This window comes from Sorex araneus, chromosome 3, assembly GCF_027595985.1.
Source record: "Sorex araneus isolate mSorAra2 chromosome 3, mSorAra2.pri, whole genome shotgun sequence".
In the NCBI taxonomy this organism is placed as follows: Eukaryota; Metazoa; Chordata; class Mammalia; order Eulipotyphla; family Soricidae; genus Sorex; species Sorex araneus.
Genome location: NC_073304.1, coordinates 195165565 through 195183683, shown reverse-complemented (window position 1 = coordinate 195183683; position 18119 = coordinate 195165565). Strand labels below are relative to the sequence as shown.

At 44.6% G+C, this 18119-nt stretch overlaps 1 protein-coding gene and 1 non-coding gene across 2 annotated transcripts in view; both read left to right on the top strand.

The window, feature by feature from the left end:
- Positions 1-66: 66 nt before the first annotated feature.
- SUPT6H (SPT6 homolog, histone chaperone and transcription elongation factor) overlaps positions 67-18119 on the top strand; it is a 47032-nt gene continuing 28979 nt past the window's right edge. The window contains exons 1-6 of the mRNA XM_055129939.1: positions 67-214; positions 13736-13877; positions 15922-16080; positions 16165-16241; positions 16747-16939; positions 17490-17574. Coding sequence (XP_054985914.1) covers positions 13769-13877; positions 15922-16080; positions 16165-16241; positions 16747-16939; positions 17490-17574 — 623 coding nt within the window. The 5' untranslated portion in view covers positions 67-214; positions 13736-13768. The remainder of the gene's footprint in view (positions 215-13735; positions 13878-15921; positions 16081-16164; positions 16242-16746; positions 16940-17489; positions 17575-18119) is intronic.
- Positions 9198-9324, top strand: LOC129404072 (small nucleolar RNA SNORA11). Its single transcript, XR_008629670.1, has one exon. It is a non-coding gene; the product is annotated as a small nucleolar RNA SNORA11 (small nucleolar RNA).

The following is an 18119-nucleotide window of genomic DNA, read 5'->3' as shown; positions in this document are numbered from 1 at the left end:
GAAGGACGGACCCAACAGTGGAAGAAACGGCCCGCCCACTCCCAATGACAGGGAGCCGGAAGTGACGCATCACGTTGACGCAGCAGCGGCGGCGGCGGTGGCGGCGGAGGGGCCGTGCGGTGGGTCCGTACTAGCCTTTCCCAGTCTCGGTTCGACGCCTCCATTTTCCTCGGTAGGGGCATAGCGCGCCGGAGAAGCAGCGGGCTTCTGGCAGGTAAAATTCGGGCTGGAAAAAGGTGGTCCTCGAAGTGGTCGATTGGGGACTCTGACTCCTAGGGCCTGGTCCCGTAAGGGACGAGGCACAGGGGAGCCGAATGCGGGAAGGAGGCTCCCCCCCCGCCGGCCTTCCTGGCGCTGTGAGGGAGGAGGACGAGGAGGAACGCAAGATAGTTGCTCGGAAACTCAATACTTACCCGATGTGTGCACCCGGAACCCGTGGATTAGGAACGTGTGGTATCAACAGGATTCCTGAGATCCGGTTTTTCTTTCGCAGCCTCTGAAAATTGGGCCACGCCAAAGAATTGGGAGTGGAAAGCACCTAGGGCTTCTGAGTCAGCATAAGGTGATCGAGTTGTTCTGGGAATGTGAAACCTTTGGGCTTTCAGCAGCTCGGCCATAAGGCTAGTGGATGCTGCCAAATTCCATCTTCCTATAGACTTAATATCAGAACTGCTTTTAGATGGCTACATTTATCAGGTGCCACCCACAAACATCAGAGTAGGCCGTTCAGTCAAAACTCTTTATTTCTTTCCGTTTCTGCCTTTCTCCCTTGAACCAGTTGGAGCAGTTCATAACCTGGGGCTGTCAGAAAACCTGATCATTTTCTTAAGAGGATTCCTACGCCGAAGATTCATCCATGGAAATTCACTATAGTTAACGTAGTATAGCAAGGAAGTAGAAGTTAAACCCTTATAATTAGTTAACACAGAGAGTATAAGCAGTACTGAATTTTAACTTTTTTTGGGGGGGGAGAACTTAGTTCCACTGTTTTTCTTAAAACTACTTTTAAAAAAAATTCAGTGTATCAATTATAAAATTTTAAGTGCTCTTCCATCAACTGTGAATTCAGTTTTCATAGCTTCAACCATAATGAATCCATTTTTACCTTTCTGCTTGTGTGGCTAAGAGATTAGATGAACATAGTATTGTTACTCCTTACAAGATTTTTGCTTCTGGAGGTTGATCATATCAGGAAGTGGTGGGTCCTACACTTCTCCCTCAGACCACTTTTCACATAAAAGAAAACTGACTTGGTATGGTGGAAACATTGTCTTCCAAGGCTAATAAATTTGCCCTGGCCCTTATGTTGTGGTTTCCACAACACTCAGGATTTTATGTATAATCCTTGGGCTTTTCCTCTCCATTAATCCTCAATTAAAAACTGCCAGATCCTACTCTTCCATAAAAATTTGTTATCTAAATAAGTTGTTTTTTTGTTTCCTTGTTTTGTTTTGAGGGGGAGCCACACCCTGTTGCTCAGGGCTTAGCCCTGGCACAGGGATCTTACTCCTGGCAGGGCTCTGGGGACCATATGAGATGCCAGGGGACTAAGCTTGATTTAGCACCTGGGTCAGCCGTGGGCAAGGCAAGAGCCCTACGTGCTGTACTGTCTCTCCAGCCCAGCATAAATTATTTTGATATTCTTCACATCCCCGTCCATATCACGCCCCTTTTACATTTTTCCTTCATAGCCAGATTTCCACCTCTACCAATTCAACTTTCCCTGTTTTAATCTCTTTTCAGTCTGTTTTCTAAATACTTTATTGAGAATTTTTAGGGGGAGAGAGGAATTGAGGCCAGTCCAGCAATGCTCAGGGATTGCTCCTTGCATTGCTCAGGGGACCATATGGAATGCTGGAGATCTAACCCAAATCAGGGGCTCTACCCCCTGTTCTATCACCCCAGCCTTTTCATTGAAATTTTTAAGTTACCAATGACTACTTTGTTGCCAAATTCCATGGATACTTTGTTTAAATCTTCCTCAGTTTCTGCAGTGTCCTAGTTGATGCCTTTCTTGAATCTTTACCTTTGGTTATGTTCCTGTCTCACTTGGCCTTTTCAGTCTCCTTTGCTAGCTCACTGTTTTGGAGGGAAGATGCGGTTAAAGGTCTTGGAGGCTATACACAGTATTGCTCAGGGGATATTCTTGACTCTTTGCTCAAGGGTCATCCCTGGAACAATAAGTCTCACAATGGAGATGTTACTGGTGCCTGCTCCAGCAAATCGATGACAGTGGGATGACAGTGCTACAGTGCTCAGGGATAAGTACTATAAAAAGTCAAACCAGGGTAAACCACATGCACAGCAAGTGACTAAACCCATCTTTTCTCTCTGGTTTCTGACTGTTCAATATTTTTTTCAGAATATACTAAATTTTCCACATGCTTCCTTTAAGTGATCTAGCTTTAATGGCTTGAAATTAAAACCCATCAAACCATGCAATTCCCAAGTTTAAATCTGTAGCCCTATGCTCTCTCCTGTGTGCCAGAACCATTCTCAGAGCGCCTCTTTTGTTCATTTCTGTTTATTTGTAGTAAGGGTCACAACAGACAGGCTCATTCAACTCGGGACCTCACACATGCTAGGCATGTGCTCTGCCACTTTACCTATCTCCTAGTCCTGAATACCTTTTAATAACTTAATTTGGTTTGGGGGTTTTGCAGTGGCTTTTTTGTTGTTATTAATGTTCCAAATCTGTTTTTTTTTTTTTTTTTTGGTCACACTTGGCGATGCACAGGAGTCACTACTGTCTCTGCACTCAGAAATTACCCCTGGCAGTGCTCAGGGGACCATATGGGTTGCTGGGAATCAAATCCGGGTCAGCCAATCCACTGTGCTATCGCTCCAGCCCCAAACCTGGTCTTTTTTTTAATCTCAGTCATCCTTTCGTTGTTGATGTTATTGGGATATACCCCATGATGCTCAGGGGTAACTCAGGAATTATTCCTGACAGTGCTTGGGAAACCATATGGGATACCTGAGATCAAACCCAGGCCCAAGTGCAAGACAAGTGCCTGCCTGCTGTACTATCACTCCAGCCTCTACGGGCCAGTACTTTTTGTTTGTTTGTTTAGTGGTCACACCCCATAATGCTCAGGACTTACTCCTGGCTCTGCACTCAGGAATTTCTCCTGGAGATGCAGCAGGGACCATATGGGATGCTGGGAATCGAACCTGGGTAGGCCTCGCAAGGCAAATGCCCTACCCGCTGTGCTATTGCTCCAGCCCCTCTCTGTAGATAATTCTGCAGTGATTTCCTAGTCTTCCCCCTCTCTTTTAACTTTTTTTTTATTCTTAGGGCTTCACACATGCAAGACAAGTGCTCTACATACTACATCCCAGACCCTCTCCTGTCTAATTTAGTTGATTTTAGTTGTTTTTGGCTTTTGGACCATGTTCAGTGATGTTCAGTAGTGCTCAGACTTACGCCCGGCTCTGTGCTCAGAGAACTATCTGTGGGGCCAGAGATCAAACCTGGGTCAGCCATGTGCAAGGCAAACACATTAAAACATGTACTTTACAGGCAGGATAGAATTTTAAATCTTTTTTTTTTTTTTCTATAGAAACCCTTAGGGCTTCACTCTCCAGTCAAACTACCCCTCTCTGGGGTCGGGGAGAGAGTACATGGGCTGAGATGCTTACCTGGCATGAAGCTGAGCCTGGCTCAGAACTGGCACCGCCTTTGGCCTCTTAAGCACTACCATGTGTAGCCCAAACTCTTACTGCTACAGAGCATGTGGGCTTGGTGCAGGTCAGGCTCTTCTCTAACACTCTAAACACCACCACTTTTTCTTTTTTTTGGGGGGGGGGTCACACCTGGCAACGCACAGGGGTTACTCCTGGCTCTGCACTCAGGAATTACCCCTGGCTGTGCTCAGGGGACTATATGGGATGCTGGGATTTGAACCCGGGTCGGCCGCGTGCAAGGCAAACGCCCTACCCGCTGTGCTATCTCTCCAGCCCCCTAAACACCACCACTTCTATGACAGTTCCTCCACTAAATTAGTTTCTCCTGTCTCTTATGGTCTTTATTTAAAGTACTGATTGAAAACTAAATCAGTGTTCCCAGTTGCAGGCTTCTATATTATCTTTGTCATCTTTAAAGACCTGCTGTACTTCTTGTTTAGGGGGCCACCGAAGTAAGGCTTCTGGGGATAAATTAGGCCACTCTGCCCTCATTTACCAATTATCTGATTTGTGTCCCAGTGGCATATTTCATCCTGTGTAGTTTGCAGTCCGTATTTGAGCAGAGACTATGTCTTCCCCTATGTGGGCAGTACAAAGCTTAGTGATTGTCACTCCCTCCGTGATTGCAAGGTTTTAGATCCGGTTTTATAGAGTAAGTTCTCATTGTCTTTTGATGTTTGATGATAGCATCTTGGAAATGCAGCTTCAAGTGAAAATTGTGTGCATTGAAACTAGGATCTTATGTAAGTTATGCCATTCAACATTACCTGAGATTTCTTTTTCTCACTAGCATGTTGTTTTGGGTCCACACCTGATGATGCTTAGGTTATTCCTGGCTCTGCACTCAGGAATCACTCCTGGCATGCTTGGAGGACCAAATGGGATGCTGGGGATCGAACCTTTGATGGCCCTATGCAAAGTAAAATGCCCTATCTGCTGTACTATTTCCCCTGTCCCCTCAATAATATTTTCATGAAATAGTGCCAGATTAAGTGATATTATTTGAGGGGCTGGAGAGATAGTACAGCTGGTTGGGTCCTTGCCTTGCATGTGACTGATACTGGTTCGATCCCCAGCATCTCCCGTGAAGTCTCTTGAGCCCTGCCAGGAATCGAGCCTGGGTCGGCTGCGTGCATGGCAACGTCCTACCCGCTGTGCTATCACTCCAGCCCCTAGTAGTGATTCTTGAGTGCAAAACTAGGAATAACTCCTGAGCATCTCCAGATGTGGCCCAAAAAAAGGATTGAGAGCCTGCTATACTTCAGTATTTCTTTCCTTTTGACTTCATTTTGTTCCAGAAGGCAACATAGAGGGAAAGGGTTAACTTTTATTAAATATTAAATATTAAACATTAGGGGCTGGAGAGATAGCACAGCGGGTAGGGTGTTTGCCTTGCACGCGGCCGACCCAGGTTCAAATCCCAGCATCCCATATGGTCCCCTGAGCACCGCCAGGAGTAATTCCTGAGTGCAGAGCCAGGAGTAACCCTTGTGCATCGCCAGGTGTGACCCAAAAAGCAAAAAAAAAATAAATAAATAAAAATAAATAAATAAATAAATAAATATTAAACATTATGTTTTATTAAATAGTAATTATTTTTAAATATTATTTAATTTTAATACTGTGACATTGAGAAGATTATAAACTATTTCCTATAACGATGGTGTGTTAAAATACACATCATAACTAATAGGTAGAATCAACATTTTTTCTTTTGAAACACTTGGTATGATAAGTTGGGTGTTTTTTTTGTTTTTGGGTTTTTTTTTTTTTTGCGGGGTCAGGAGGCCACATCCCAGAGTGCTCATGAATCTCTCCAGTGGGGGGGTGTGGGGGGGAGCAAGGGAGACGGTATAAGGTGCTGGGGATTGAACTCGGGTGCACTGCATGCAAAGCAAACACTTTAGTGGCTGAACTATTACCCTGGCCCATGAGTAGGTGTTTTCGTAACAAAGAGTTCTGAGTTCCAGATTTAAAAGAAACTATCTTTTGATATTTTGATTTGGGGGCCTCACCCAACAGTGCTCAGGGGATTTTATTTTTTCTTGGTGGGGGTCTCTGGCAGTCCTCAGGTGTTATTTTTGCCTCTACTCTCAGGAATTATTCCTGGGAGAGTTCAAGGAACCATGCGGGATGCCAGGTCAAACCCAGGTTGGCTGCTTGCAAGTTCCTGCAGTACTGTCACTTCAGTCCCATCAAGCTACTTTTGACTCAGTGCTTGGGGTTTGTTCCTGTTGGTACTGGGACCATGAAGTACAGGGTTTGCAAGGCAAACGCCCTACCCGCTGTACTATTGCTCCAGCCCCTCATTTTTTTCTTTTTTTTTTTTTTCTTTTTTGGGTCACACCCAGCAATGCAGAGGGGTTACTCCTGGCTCAGCACTCAGGAATTACTCCTGGTGGTGCTCGGGGGACCACGTGGGATGCTGGGAATCGAACTCGGGTTGGCCACATGCAAGGCAAACGCCCTACCGGCTGTGCTATCGCTCCAGCCCCCCAGCCCTTCATTTTTATTATTGATCCATATTTGGAATAGTTCCAGGCTCATAAAGAGCAGAAGGTACTGTATCAATTTCACATTAGACTTGTGTGGATATTCATCAGACCAGAAAGCCTTTTCAGACCAATAAGCCTTTGCCCATGTTACTTTTATCCAGACTATCCAATTTTTTTATGGAGATGGGGGTGGTTAAGGAAGGAAGGGTTTTGATCCAAATTGCTGCACTCAGGACTTACTCCTGGCTCTGTGCTTAAGAATCACTCTTAGGGCCGGAGCCATGTACAACGGGTAGGGCATTTGCCTTGCACTCGGCCAACCTGGGTTTGATCCTCAGCATTCCATATGGTCCCCCAAATAATACCTGAGTGCACAGCCAGAAGTAATCCCTAAGCATCTCCACTGGGTGTGACCCAAAAGACTTTTAAAAAAGAAAGAAGAAGAAAGAAAAGAATCACCCCTGACAGTGCTCAAGGATATGTGGCTCCAGCAGGTACCTTAACCCCTGTATTTTGCTTTGTTTCATTTAGGGAGGGCAGTCCCAGAATGTCACTCCTGGCAGTGTTGGGCATCAAACCTCGTCCTTTTACATGTAAAGTGTGTGCTCAGCCCTTTGATCTCTCTGACCCCTGTCTATTTTCTTAACTCTTAACTTGGATATCATCTTCTCTCAGACATTCTTACAAGTACTCAAGTATAAAAAGTAGTATTACAGTGTACTTCGGTCTCTGCATTCAGGGACCACTTTATCGTAGCTTGGATCACCTGGTTCAGTCACATGCAAGGCAAGTGCCTTAACCCACTATATTATTGCTCCGACCTCATGTGTTATTTTTCTATCATTTTTGCAAGTTTTGTAATGAACTTCAGGGTAAAAAGGCATATTTTTAGAGCTAGAACTATACTACACAGTTCTTAAGGCATTTGTCTTTCACCTGACTGATCCTAACCTGGCCCCCAACACCCCATAAGTTCCACTGAACACTAACAGGAGTGATCCCTGAGCACAGAGCCAGGAGTAAGCCCTAAGAACAGTCAGTTGTTGTCCATCCCACCCCCAAGGGTGGCAGGGGGAAGCATATTTTACTTGTTTTTAATATACCCAAGTTCCAGAACAGAGCTTGGCTTTTTCTTTTTTTTTTTTTTTTTAAGTCAGTTATAATCACTAAAGCTGATAGTGCAGGGAGTTAACAGACATCTCTTTTTGCTTTTAATTGCCTCCTCAATCTTGTTCAAAGGGAGGGATTGGTGAGGCCTCCCCTGTGGCAGCTGATCCCAGCTCCATTCCTCTTTCAGAGACTGTCATGGCAACCACCAGCCTCTCCCTTTGAGCCACAGCTTGTACTGCAGCTGTGCTTCCACCTGGAAAAAAATCTTTCATTACGCCTCTCCCTTTCTTGACCTATTTTAGTAGCAAATGTAACTTTCAGCCTGATTATGGTGAAATTTTCTTTTCTTTCTTTTTTCTTTTTTCTTTTTTTTTTCTTTCCAGTTTTGAGTTTATGGCTAGCATTTACTTAAAAAAGAAAAGGGACCGAAGTAGGGTGAGTAATGCATTTGCTTTGCATGCAAGTGACTTGGATTCAGTTCCCGGCACCACCTATGGTCCCCCAAGCCCTCCAGGAGTGATCCCTGAGTAGAAAGGCAGGAATAAACTGAGCATAGCTGTTTGTGCCCTACCCACCCACCCCCTTAAGAAAGTAAAATAGGATCTGGAGATAGAATGCAGGGATTAAGGCTCTTTCCTTGCATGTGCCCAACCCAAGTTTGATTTGTAGCACCATTTATAGCCCCCTTAGCCCCACAAGGAGTTCCCTAAGCGCAGCGAAGGAGTAAACCCTGAGCACTTCTGGGTGTGGCCCAAAAACCAAAATAAGGAAAAATAAGCACCCTATAGCAGATGAGATGAAGTGTTTATTTGAGAAAGAGCACAAGACCAAACACTCCCACAATGAAGTGGGGAATCCAAGGGAAGAATGCCCTGATAATGGAGAAATTTTCAAGATCATAATTACTAGCTACAAAGTAGAAATTGCCTCAAGCTTATCTTAGACTTCATACACGAATAATAATAATAATAGGCAAGTGAATTGTGTTTTTCATTCTGGAGTAGTTGTTGCTTGCCAGCTTCGGCTGATGTACCCAGCACCCACTACACATCTAGCTCCCACAGTTGCATCCAGTTAGATTGCTTCTGACACACCTCTTTTTGGGGATGGGGGGCTACACCCGACAGTGCTTGAGGGTTACTCCTGACTCTGCACTCATAAATTATCCTGGCGGTGCTTGAGGAACCATATGGGATGCCCAGGATTAAACCCAGGTTGGCCACGTGCATGGCAGATGCTTCGCCCACTGTAGTATAGCTCCAGCCCCCCCATGACACACTCTTTTAAGTGGAAGTTCGAGCAGTGTTGAGCTCTATTGGAGGCCTTCTCTCGCTATTGCACAGCACGTACTTTATCACTAACCTAGGAGATGGGAAAAAAGTGTGTGTAGCACAGAGCACCAGCTGCCTCTGGGACAGAGGAAAGCTGTGTTTCCATCAGGTAGGCTGTCTGTTTCTCAGTTAAGTAGGCTGGAGGGCATCTGGTCTGCAGGAGCTGACATTTACTGTGAAGATGTTGATCCCTTAAAAGACTGAATTCATGGGTCTAATAGCCTAATTAAAATAAGCTACTGTGTGGGTGGTTGTACCGAATCTATTTTTAATGAGTCAGTTCAGGGCTGAGGGGGAGCAGTGTCAAAATTTAAATTAGAGTTCCATTTTAATTGGCAGAAGCTTTAGATAATCACTTTTGGTGCAGTAGTCAAGCTGAATGACCTTAAGAATGCAGATCTATAGGGCCAGAGGATAGTAGAGCAGGTAGCACTTTCCACGTAGCCAATCTTAGTTTGATCCCTTGGTACCCCAGAACCTTCCAGGAGTGGTCTCTGAGCACAGAGCCAGGAGTAAGTATGAGTGCATCTGCGTGTGACCCAAAATACAAAACAAAGAGAATTCAGATCTTAGTGTGGTGTGCTCAGAGCAGGGGGCCTAAAGAAATGGCTCCTCTGTTTATTACACACCAAACAGGAATCTGGGTTTCCTGATGAGGGTCACAAAACTTGTGACTTTCCTATGAACAATACCCTACAGATAGAAGGGGAGGTGGGGAAGCAAACCATCAGTTCTTCATCTCTGTGATAGAAAACAAAACTGCTAAAGCAAAACAACAAACCATTGTGAATAGCCGGCAGTCACTAACTGCAAGACTTCCTGTGTCTCCCTGGAGGGTCTGTATAGGGAAGGGCCCGGTATCCTGGCTCCCAGACTTTACCTCAGGATCACTTTTCACTTTAAAAAAAAATGAAAATTAGGGACTGGAGTGATAGCACAACGGATAGTGCCTTGCACACAGTCGACCTAGGTTCGATTCCCAACATCTCATATGGTCCCTCAGCAATGCCAGGAGTAATTCCTGAGTGCATGAGCCAGGAGTAACTCTTGTGCAATGCCAGGTGTAACCCAAACAGAAAAAAAAAAAAGAAAGAAAGAAAGCTTCAGTGATAGTTAGCTATACTTACTGACATACAATCATGTCTTATACACATATATAGGTATTTGCCACCTTATAAATTAAAGACAAGACATCAGATTTAAAGTATTAAGCCCACAGGGACTGGGGATATGACTTAAATAGTAACAGACATAACTTGAATATGTTGAGCCCTGGTTTGCTTTCTGTCATCCCATGGTTCCTCATCACCATGAGTGGTGCCAGCAACACCTGTCGAAACAAAAATGTATTATTTGGGCCTGGACAGATAGTACAGAGGTTAAGAAACTCCCTTGAATGCAGCTGTGGTTCTAACACTGGTTCAAATTTTGGCACCCTGTGTGGTCACCTGAGTACAGCCAGGTGTGGATCCCTTCCAAAATTGTTACTTTGCAATATGCAAGTATATCAAGCAAGTACATTATATATCTTAAACTGATACACTGTTATATGCCAGTTAATACCAGTAATGCTAGAAAAATAATGAGCCTTGTAGTGCTCAGGGCTTACTCCATATGGAATACTGGGGATCAACCCAGGTCGGCTATATGCAAGGCAAGTTGCAGGCCTTCCTATTGCTCTGGTCCGAGCCCACTATGTAGCCCACTCTATTACTCTGGCCCCATCCGCTCTGAACATAATTACTACTTTATGAAATGCATCTGTAGTCTCCAAAAACAAAAAAATATGAATAATGACTATTTAAAATTCTGTTGTTAGTAGGTCATTTATTTATTTATTTATTTATTTTGAATTTTATGACCATGTTGATAGTGTTTATGGACGACACCCAGTAGGGTGCTCAAGTGTCCCACATAGAACACATGCACGCAAACCTTTTGACTTACCTCCATCCTTCAGTGAATCTTTTTACTATAGATCCAAAGATTCCAACCCAGAGTGGGAGAGAATATAGAAGTAAGTTACTTGCCTTGCGTGTGGCTGCCATGGCCTCGACCCACGTTCTAGTCCCCTGAGCACTGCTGGGTGTGACACAACCCCCCCTCAAAAATAGTAAGTGGGTGAATTGGTAGAATAGGAATTAATGCACGCACCTTCCTTACATGCAGCCGACCCTGGTTCTATCCCCAGGACCACATAGGTCCCTGAACACCACCAGGAATGATTACTGATTACCACTGGGTGTGCTCAAAACCCAAAAAGAGCGACTACACTCAGTTGTAACTGCTTCTACATTCAGTCTGTTGTGATACAGCTTGTATCTTCTGGCAAACACTCCCTGGTCAAGAGAAAAAGAAGGTAGGGTGGTCTTTGGGCCACACTGACAACTAGAAAAAACTGACTTTAGAACCAAACAGACCTTAACCCAGATTTCAGTTCTTGAAATTGGTTGTTGTGTTTCCTTGAGCAGTCGCTTTATCTTAGCTATATCCTCCTTCACAGAATGGAGAGACAAGATTGCTGTAATTTACAAGACAGTATAGGGGTTAATAAGATATGTGGGGTTTTTTTTGTGTGTTTTTTTTTGTTTGTTTGTTTTGGTTTAGTTTTTGGGCTGCATCTGGCAATGCACAGCGCTTACTCCTGACTCTACACTCAGGGATCACTACTGGCAGGGCTTAGGGAGTACCAGGGAATATGGAGTGCCAGAGATCGAACCAAGGTTGGCCACATGCAAGGCAAGTGCCCTACCCTCTGTGCTATCATTCCAGTACAGTTCAGTTAACTTTAATTGGTAAAAATAACAGTTTATGTCAGTAGGGAAAATTTTCATAATTAAAGCCAGGGAGCTTAAGGTCCCTTCTAGAATTTGAAGCATTTGAAATAATTATTAAGCACACCCTTCTCTCCTATCCCACTGCCATCTTTGAGAAGTTGGCAGTAATAAGGGAATTTAGCATATAATTCATGGTTTCTATTTTATCAGAGCACCAAGGAGACTTACCTGATAGGGAATCAGAAAGTGCCTTGTAATGCCTTTCATGTTGTTGTTTATGAATTTGTAGTTTCAGGAGTACTATAAAAAATAGTTTATTTAACAGACGCTTAGCAATTTCTGTTTTGAACAGAATATCTAGAAGGATACAGCTTACCTGATAGAAAATCACAAAGAAGACTTGTAATGTCTCTCACGGGGTGTTTTTGGTTTTTGTTTGTTTAAATGTTTGTGTGGTTGTCATTATTCTTTAATTGGATGTAGTTCCATATCTTCCAGAAGCTTATAGTCTTTTTTGTTTTTGTTTTTGGGTCACACCAAAAGGCAGGGGCTTCTGGCTCTGTGCTCAGGAATCACTCCTGGTGATGCTTGGAGGACCATATGGGATGCCTGCATGCAAGGCAAACACTCTTACCTGCTGTATTATCATTCTGGCCCCATGTGCTGTTTTTCTTTGTTTTAATTCTCCTTAAGGCTCATGAAACTTCATGTTGGGGATAGGGAGATCCTACAAAGGATAATATCTAGCATGCACTTTACCTCAGTTTGGTCTCCAGCACCAGGCTGCCTCCTGCTCCACCCCTCACCCCCTGGCATCACCAGGTATAACCCCGGAGGCCCCAAGTGCCACTGAGGTGGTCCCTGGTACCACAGTGCCTGAGCAGCATTTCATTCTGGCCCAGTTGCCGGGGACCCTGGAAATGTCCCAGATCTTCCCAGCACCACCCAGAAGGGGAAAAAAAAAAGAGAGATTCTCATATTAGAGTTTTGGGGATCTCCATTGTCATTCTGATTTTGGATGAATCTGTGAAGTAGGGAAACAGAAGATAAGATTGCTACATGATTATGCAATGTGGGCTGGTGAGATAGTTCAGAGGTTAAGGTGCTTGTCTTTCATAAAGCCGGCCCTCGTTTTAATCCCAGGCACCGCTATGGTTCCCTGAGCATCACCACAATGACTGGTCCCTGAGCACTGCTGAATATGACCAAAGAGCTATCCAAAATAAAAGCTTATGCAATACTAAGGAAAATTTCATTGAGGTCCAAAATTCAAAACTCTGTTAACATTTGTTAAAACAGTAAGCAAGATTATTTTTCCTCATTTTTTTCCTAAATTATATTGTAGTTTCAACTACTCTGATGAGATGTCGATTTTCTTTCCTTCTTTTTTTTTTTTATTTTGTTTTTTGTTTGAGCCACACCCGCCAGTATAGTCTGGAACTATTCCCTGCTCCCTGTTTGCAGCATTGCTCAGGACATGCAGTGGCAGTGTTCAGGTGCTGGAAGCAGAACCTGGGATATCTATTTGTAAAGCCTGAGCCAGGCCTATTGAGCTAGTTGCCTTTTTTTTTTCCTTTGAGAGAGTATGCACATGTGTCTGTGTCTGTGTGTATGTGTCATGATCAAACCTAGGCATGCAGGTCAGGTGCTCTGCCATGAATCACATCCCTAGCCTAGTTGCCTTTTTTTAAGATTATGCCTGAGAGTAGCAGCCTTGTTAGAATATAAAAGGGAACCGTCTTAGGGCCAGAGCGATAGTACAGCGGTTATGGCATTTGCTTTGCATGCAGCCGACTCGGGTTTGATCTCCAGCATCCTATATGGTCTCCCAAACACCGCCAGGAGTAACTCCTGAGCATCACTGGATGTGACCCAAAAAGAAAAGAAAAAAAAAGGAACCATCTGAGTTTCAAGACACAGCTCAAAGAGCTGGAGTGCTTGGCTGGTATGCAGAGGCCATGAGCTCAATCCCCAGCACCACATGGTATCCACAGCACTGTTGGGTTGCCCTCCTCGTTTCCCATAGGACTGCTGAGGTAACTTTAAAGGCACGTTATCACTGGACCTGTACATTAAACAGTCTAGCTCTCATGACCCTGTTAGGTATCACCAGGAGTGACAACACCCCAAAGCCACTGAGCACTGCGTGGGAATACCCCTCCCCCCCAAAAAAAAAACAACAAAAGTCATCTAATTCTTACTTTCTTCTCCCACCAGGTATTGTGATTGGATACAAGAGTAGCATATGGCTAAATAGCTATTTGTGAGAAGGTTTAAAGGGTTTCTGTAAAGTCATATGTCTCTATTTTTATTCCTGTCTCCTTTCTGTCCCTAGACATTTTCAGGCAAGCGGTGAGAATCTGCAGCAATGTCTGATTTTGTGGAAAGTGAGGCTGAGGAGTCCGAGGAAGAGTACAACGATGAAGGCGAAGTGGTGCCCCGAGTCACTAAGAAATTTGTTGAAGAGGAGGATGATGGTGAGGAGGCCCCAGCTCAAGCTTCTCCCCACTATTGCTAAGCTTTGGATAGTTGGATTCTTGCTGATGAGGCTCAGGCTCAGCACAGGAGTTATCACACATGAGGTACCAGCTTGAGAATTTTCAGTCATTCGTAGACTATTTACTGAGCATCTGTTGGCTGTATGCCAGGCAGGCACTTTGCCTAGAAATAGGAATACAAAATAAAGACTCAGCTATTATATAAACTAAACCATAGTCAATAAATACCTATGTAATGTTCCCTCTTTTTTGAAAAAAAAAAAAATTTTTTTGTCTTGGGACCATTCACGGTGGTGGTCAGGGCTTACCCTACCTCTGTGCTCAGGGATCACTCCTTGTGGGCCCAGGGGACCATAATAGGTGCTGAAGATCAAACCTGGGTTGGTAACATGCAAGGCAAGTGCCCTATTCACTGTACTCCACTCCAGCCTCTATCCCCTCTTTTATGCTTGTTTGTTTTTTTGCTTTTTGGGTCACACCTGGCAATGCACAGGAGTTGTTCCTGGCTCTGCACTCAGGAATTACTCCTGGCGGTGCTCAGGGGACCATATGGGATGCTGGGAATCGAACCCGGGTCGGCCGTGTACAAGGCAAACGCCCTACCCGCTGTGATATTGCTTCAGCCTCTGTCCCCTCTTTTAGAGACCTAATAGTATTGGTGCTTATTCTCCCAGCTTCCATTTTTCTAGCTAAATCCAGTTGTAGTACCTGAGGATAGAACCATGAAATGCCTTGAAACACAGAAAGGAAATGTAGGTTTCAGCAAAAGCATTATGGAGGACCAGAGAAATAATACAGGGGTTAAGGCACTTGCTTTGCATCTATCTGACTGACCCCATTCAGTCCCCAGCATCACATTTGATCCCCCATATACCACCAAGTATGATCCCTTGAGGACAGAGCAAGAGGTACCCTTGAGTATCACCAAGTCGGTCCACCTCATCCCACCCCCAAAAAATTATGTATGAAAGAAGGAATTTATCTGCTGTTTATGAATTGAGAGTGAAACAGATTATTGGTAGGTGAAAAACCTTTAGCAGTTCCCCTCACCTACCACCAGTGCTAAGGATTGAACTCAGGGCTTTATACTTGCAAGGCTTGTCTTTACCACTAACCAGACTCCTAGGACACCTTTAATAGTTATTTGAGTTTGGGATGTTTTTTCTACTTTTTTTTTTTCTTTTTGGGTCACACCTGGCAATGCACAGGGGTCACTCCTGGCTCTGCACTCTGGAATTATCCCTGGCGGTACTCAGGGGACCATATGGGATGCTGGGAATCGAACCTGGGTCGGCCACGTGCAAGGCAAATGCCCTACCCACTGTGCTATTGCTCCAGCCCCTTTTCTACTTGTTTTGGTTTGAGAGCTATTCCCAGCAATATTTGTGCTCAGGTGGTCGCTCCCAATGATGCTCAGGGGACCAGGTAGTCTCAGGGACTGAACACTGGACTCCCGTATGTGACTCATTGAGCCACCTCCCCAGCTCTAACAAGTTTTAGTTTTTTTGTTGGTGATGATTGCGGGGGCGGGGGAGAGGGGGAGTGGGTTGATGTTTTTGTTGTTAATGGTGTCAGAGATTGAGCCCTCACACGTGCAAGGGCAAGTACTCTATCACTGAGCTGTATCCCTGCCCCTACCCCACCAATAAATCATTTTGAAGAGCTGGAATAATGAGGGGAATCATCTTGATTAAAGATAAGGTAAATTTAGAAAAGAAATCTTCTAGATGCTACTGCCCTAAGTCAGTGGTCTTGATTTTGCATCGTTAGATGAAGTAGACAGGTTAACATATCACCCAGATCATTACATTCAGAGCAGTGGAGAGGGCTGGAAATGTGGCTTGGTGGTAAAGCACAGGTCTGGCCTGTGTGGGGCCCTGGTTCAATCACTGGCACCAGAGGGAGGAGGGAAGGCAGCATGCGGGGTGGAATAGAGCAGATAGAGAATCACAGTTAAGCAAGTGATCCTGCCCTACTCCAAGTCAGGTTTCCAAACTATGCCTCAAACATGCATGTCTTACAGATGAGGAGGAGGAGGAGGAGAACCTAGATGACCAGGATGAACAAGGCAACCTAAAAGGCTTTATCAACGATGATGATGATGAAGATGAAGGCGAAGAAGATGAGGGTAGTGACTCTGGTGATTCAGAAGATGATGTTGGCCACAAGAAGAGAAAACGCAGTGAGTAGTCTGTCCTCGGGGTGAGTGAGGCTGGGATGGAGACAGTGGAAAAGGGTAACGTGCATAATGCTCTCTTTCCTTCAGCATCTTTTGATGACCGCCTGGAGGATGATGATTTTGACCTCATTGAGGAGAATTTGGGTGTCAAAGTCAAAAGAGGAGTAAGTGTCATACCTTATTTCTGGAGCTGGAAGAAAAAGCCCTTGAAAGTCAGGGATTCCTATTAGAGGAGATATACAGGTTAGAGATTGTCAGAGAAAAATGAATTGCTTAATATGATTTTCTGGTAGGTCCTAGATTTATGTCCCATATTTGGGTGCCCACTAATCTTGCCAGTTTAAGAGATTGGCTATGGGCTGAAAGAGTGCTTACTGGTATGTTTCTTTCTCAAGAACATACAGGGAGCCAGGGTGATAGTGCAGCAGGTAGGGCATTTGCCTGGTATGCAGCCCACTTGGGTTCTATCCCCGGCATCTCCTGATTCCCTGAGCACCACCAGGAGTGATTACTGAGTGCAGAGCCAGGAATAACCCCTGAACATCATTGGGTGTGATCCAAAAAGTAAAAAAAAAAAGTTCAGTGTGAAGAGGCAGGTGAGACTCCAAAAGCAGGCATACTAAGGCCAGTTACCTCAGACTCTGATATATCAAGTTTTCCCACCCGTAGCAAAAGTACCGTCGTGTCAAAAAAATGTCCGATGATGAGGATGACGACGAGGAGGAATATGGCAAGGAGGAACACGAAAAAGAGGCTATTGCAGAAGAAATATTCCAGGATGGAGAAGGGGAAGAAGGACAGGAGACTGTGGAAGCTCCCATGGCTCCTCCAGAGGACGAGGAGGAAGATGATGAAGAATCAGGTATGTGATACCAAGCAAGGAAGCCAATATTAGGTGGGTTTTGGGATTTCCTTGACATAAGAATAAAGTGTGGGATTGTCTACAGGAGAGGTAGTACATCGGCTAAGGGTGCTTGCCTTACACACAGCTGACCTGGGTTGGGTCCCTGGTACCTTATATGGTCCCTGAGCCTGCCAGGAGTGATCCCTGAGTGCAGAGCCAAGAGTAAGCCCTGTGGGGCTGGAGCAATGGCACATCAGGTAGGGTGTTTTCCTTGCATACAGCCGACCCAGGTTCAATTCCCAGCATCCCATATGGTCCCCTGAGCACCGCCAGGAGTAATTCCTGAGTGCAGAGCCAGGAGTAACCCCTAACATCACACATCACTTTGTGTCCCAAAAAAGAAAAAAAAAAAAACACAAAGAATAGGCTGGTCAGCTATAGACTACTCTTTGACATAGAGAAGTCCCTTACTCTTCTCTGATGACCTATTCATCTTGTAGGAACTAAAGCCACTTTGTTCTGGATAATCTACTGCCACTGCAGACTAACTTCTCTCTTTCCTATCTAGACATTGATGATTTTATTGTCGATGATGATGGACAACCGCTGAAAAAGCCTAAATGGAGGAAGAAGCTTCCTGGATACACAGACGCGTGAGTAGGGTCTGGAACAAGGTTGTGAGGAAAGCATGGTGGACCCATTCAGGGAGTAGGGTCCACCTCGCCAAAAATGGGACATTCCCCACTCACCCACTTTGCTTCCCTGCTTCATGTAATCTTAACTAGGCAGCAATTTGAGATTCTTCAAAGAAATCCCAAGAATGCTTTCAATGTTATAATGTTAAATTAGATAGACTCATGTGGACAGCTAGAGGATCATCTCGTCTATCTGCAGCTCCACATTTAATTTACATATTGACCATCTAAATGCAATTATGTTGGAAGAAAACTTTATTATTACTTTCTGTCTTGTGTTGGGGTCATACCTGGCTATGCTCAGGGTTTCTCCTGGCACTACACTCAGGGTTCTCTCCTGGCAGTGCTTGGGAACCATATGGGATGCTGGGGATAAAGCCCAGTTTGGCCACGTGCAAAACAAGTGCCCTACTCACTGTACTATCTTTTCGGCCTTGAAGGACAACTAGCACTAAGTATTATGATGCAGAAGATGGATCTGTTGAGCAGGGTATGGACATATC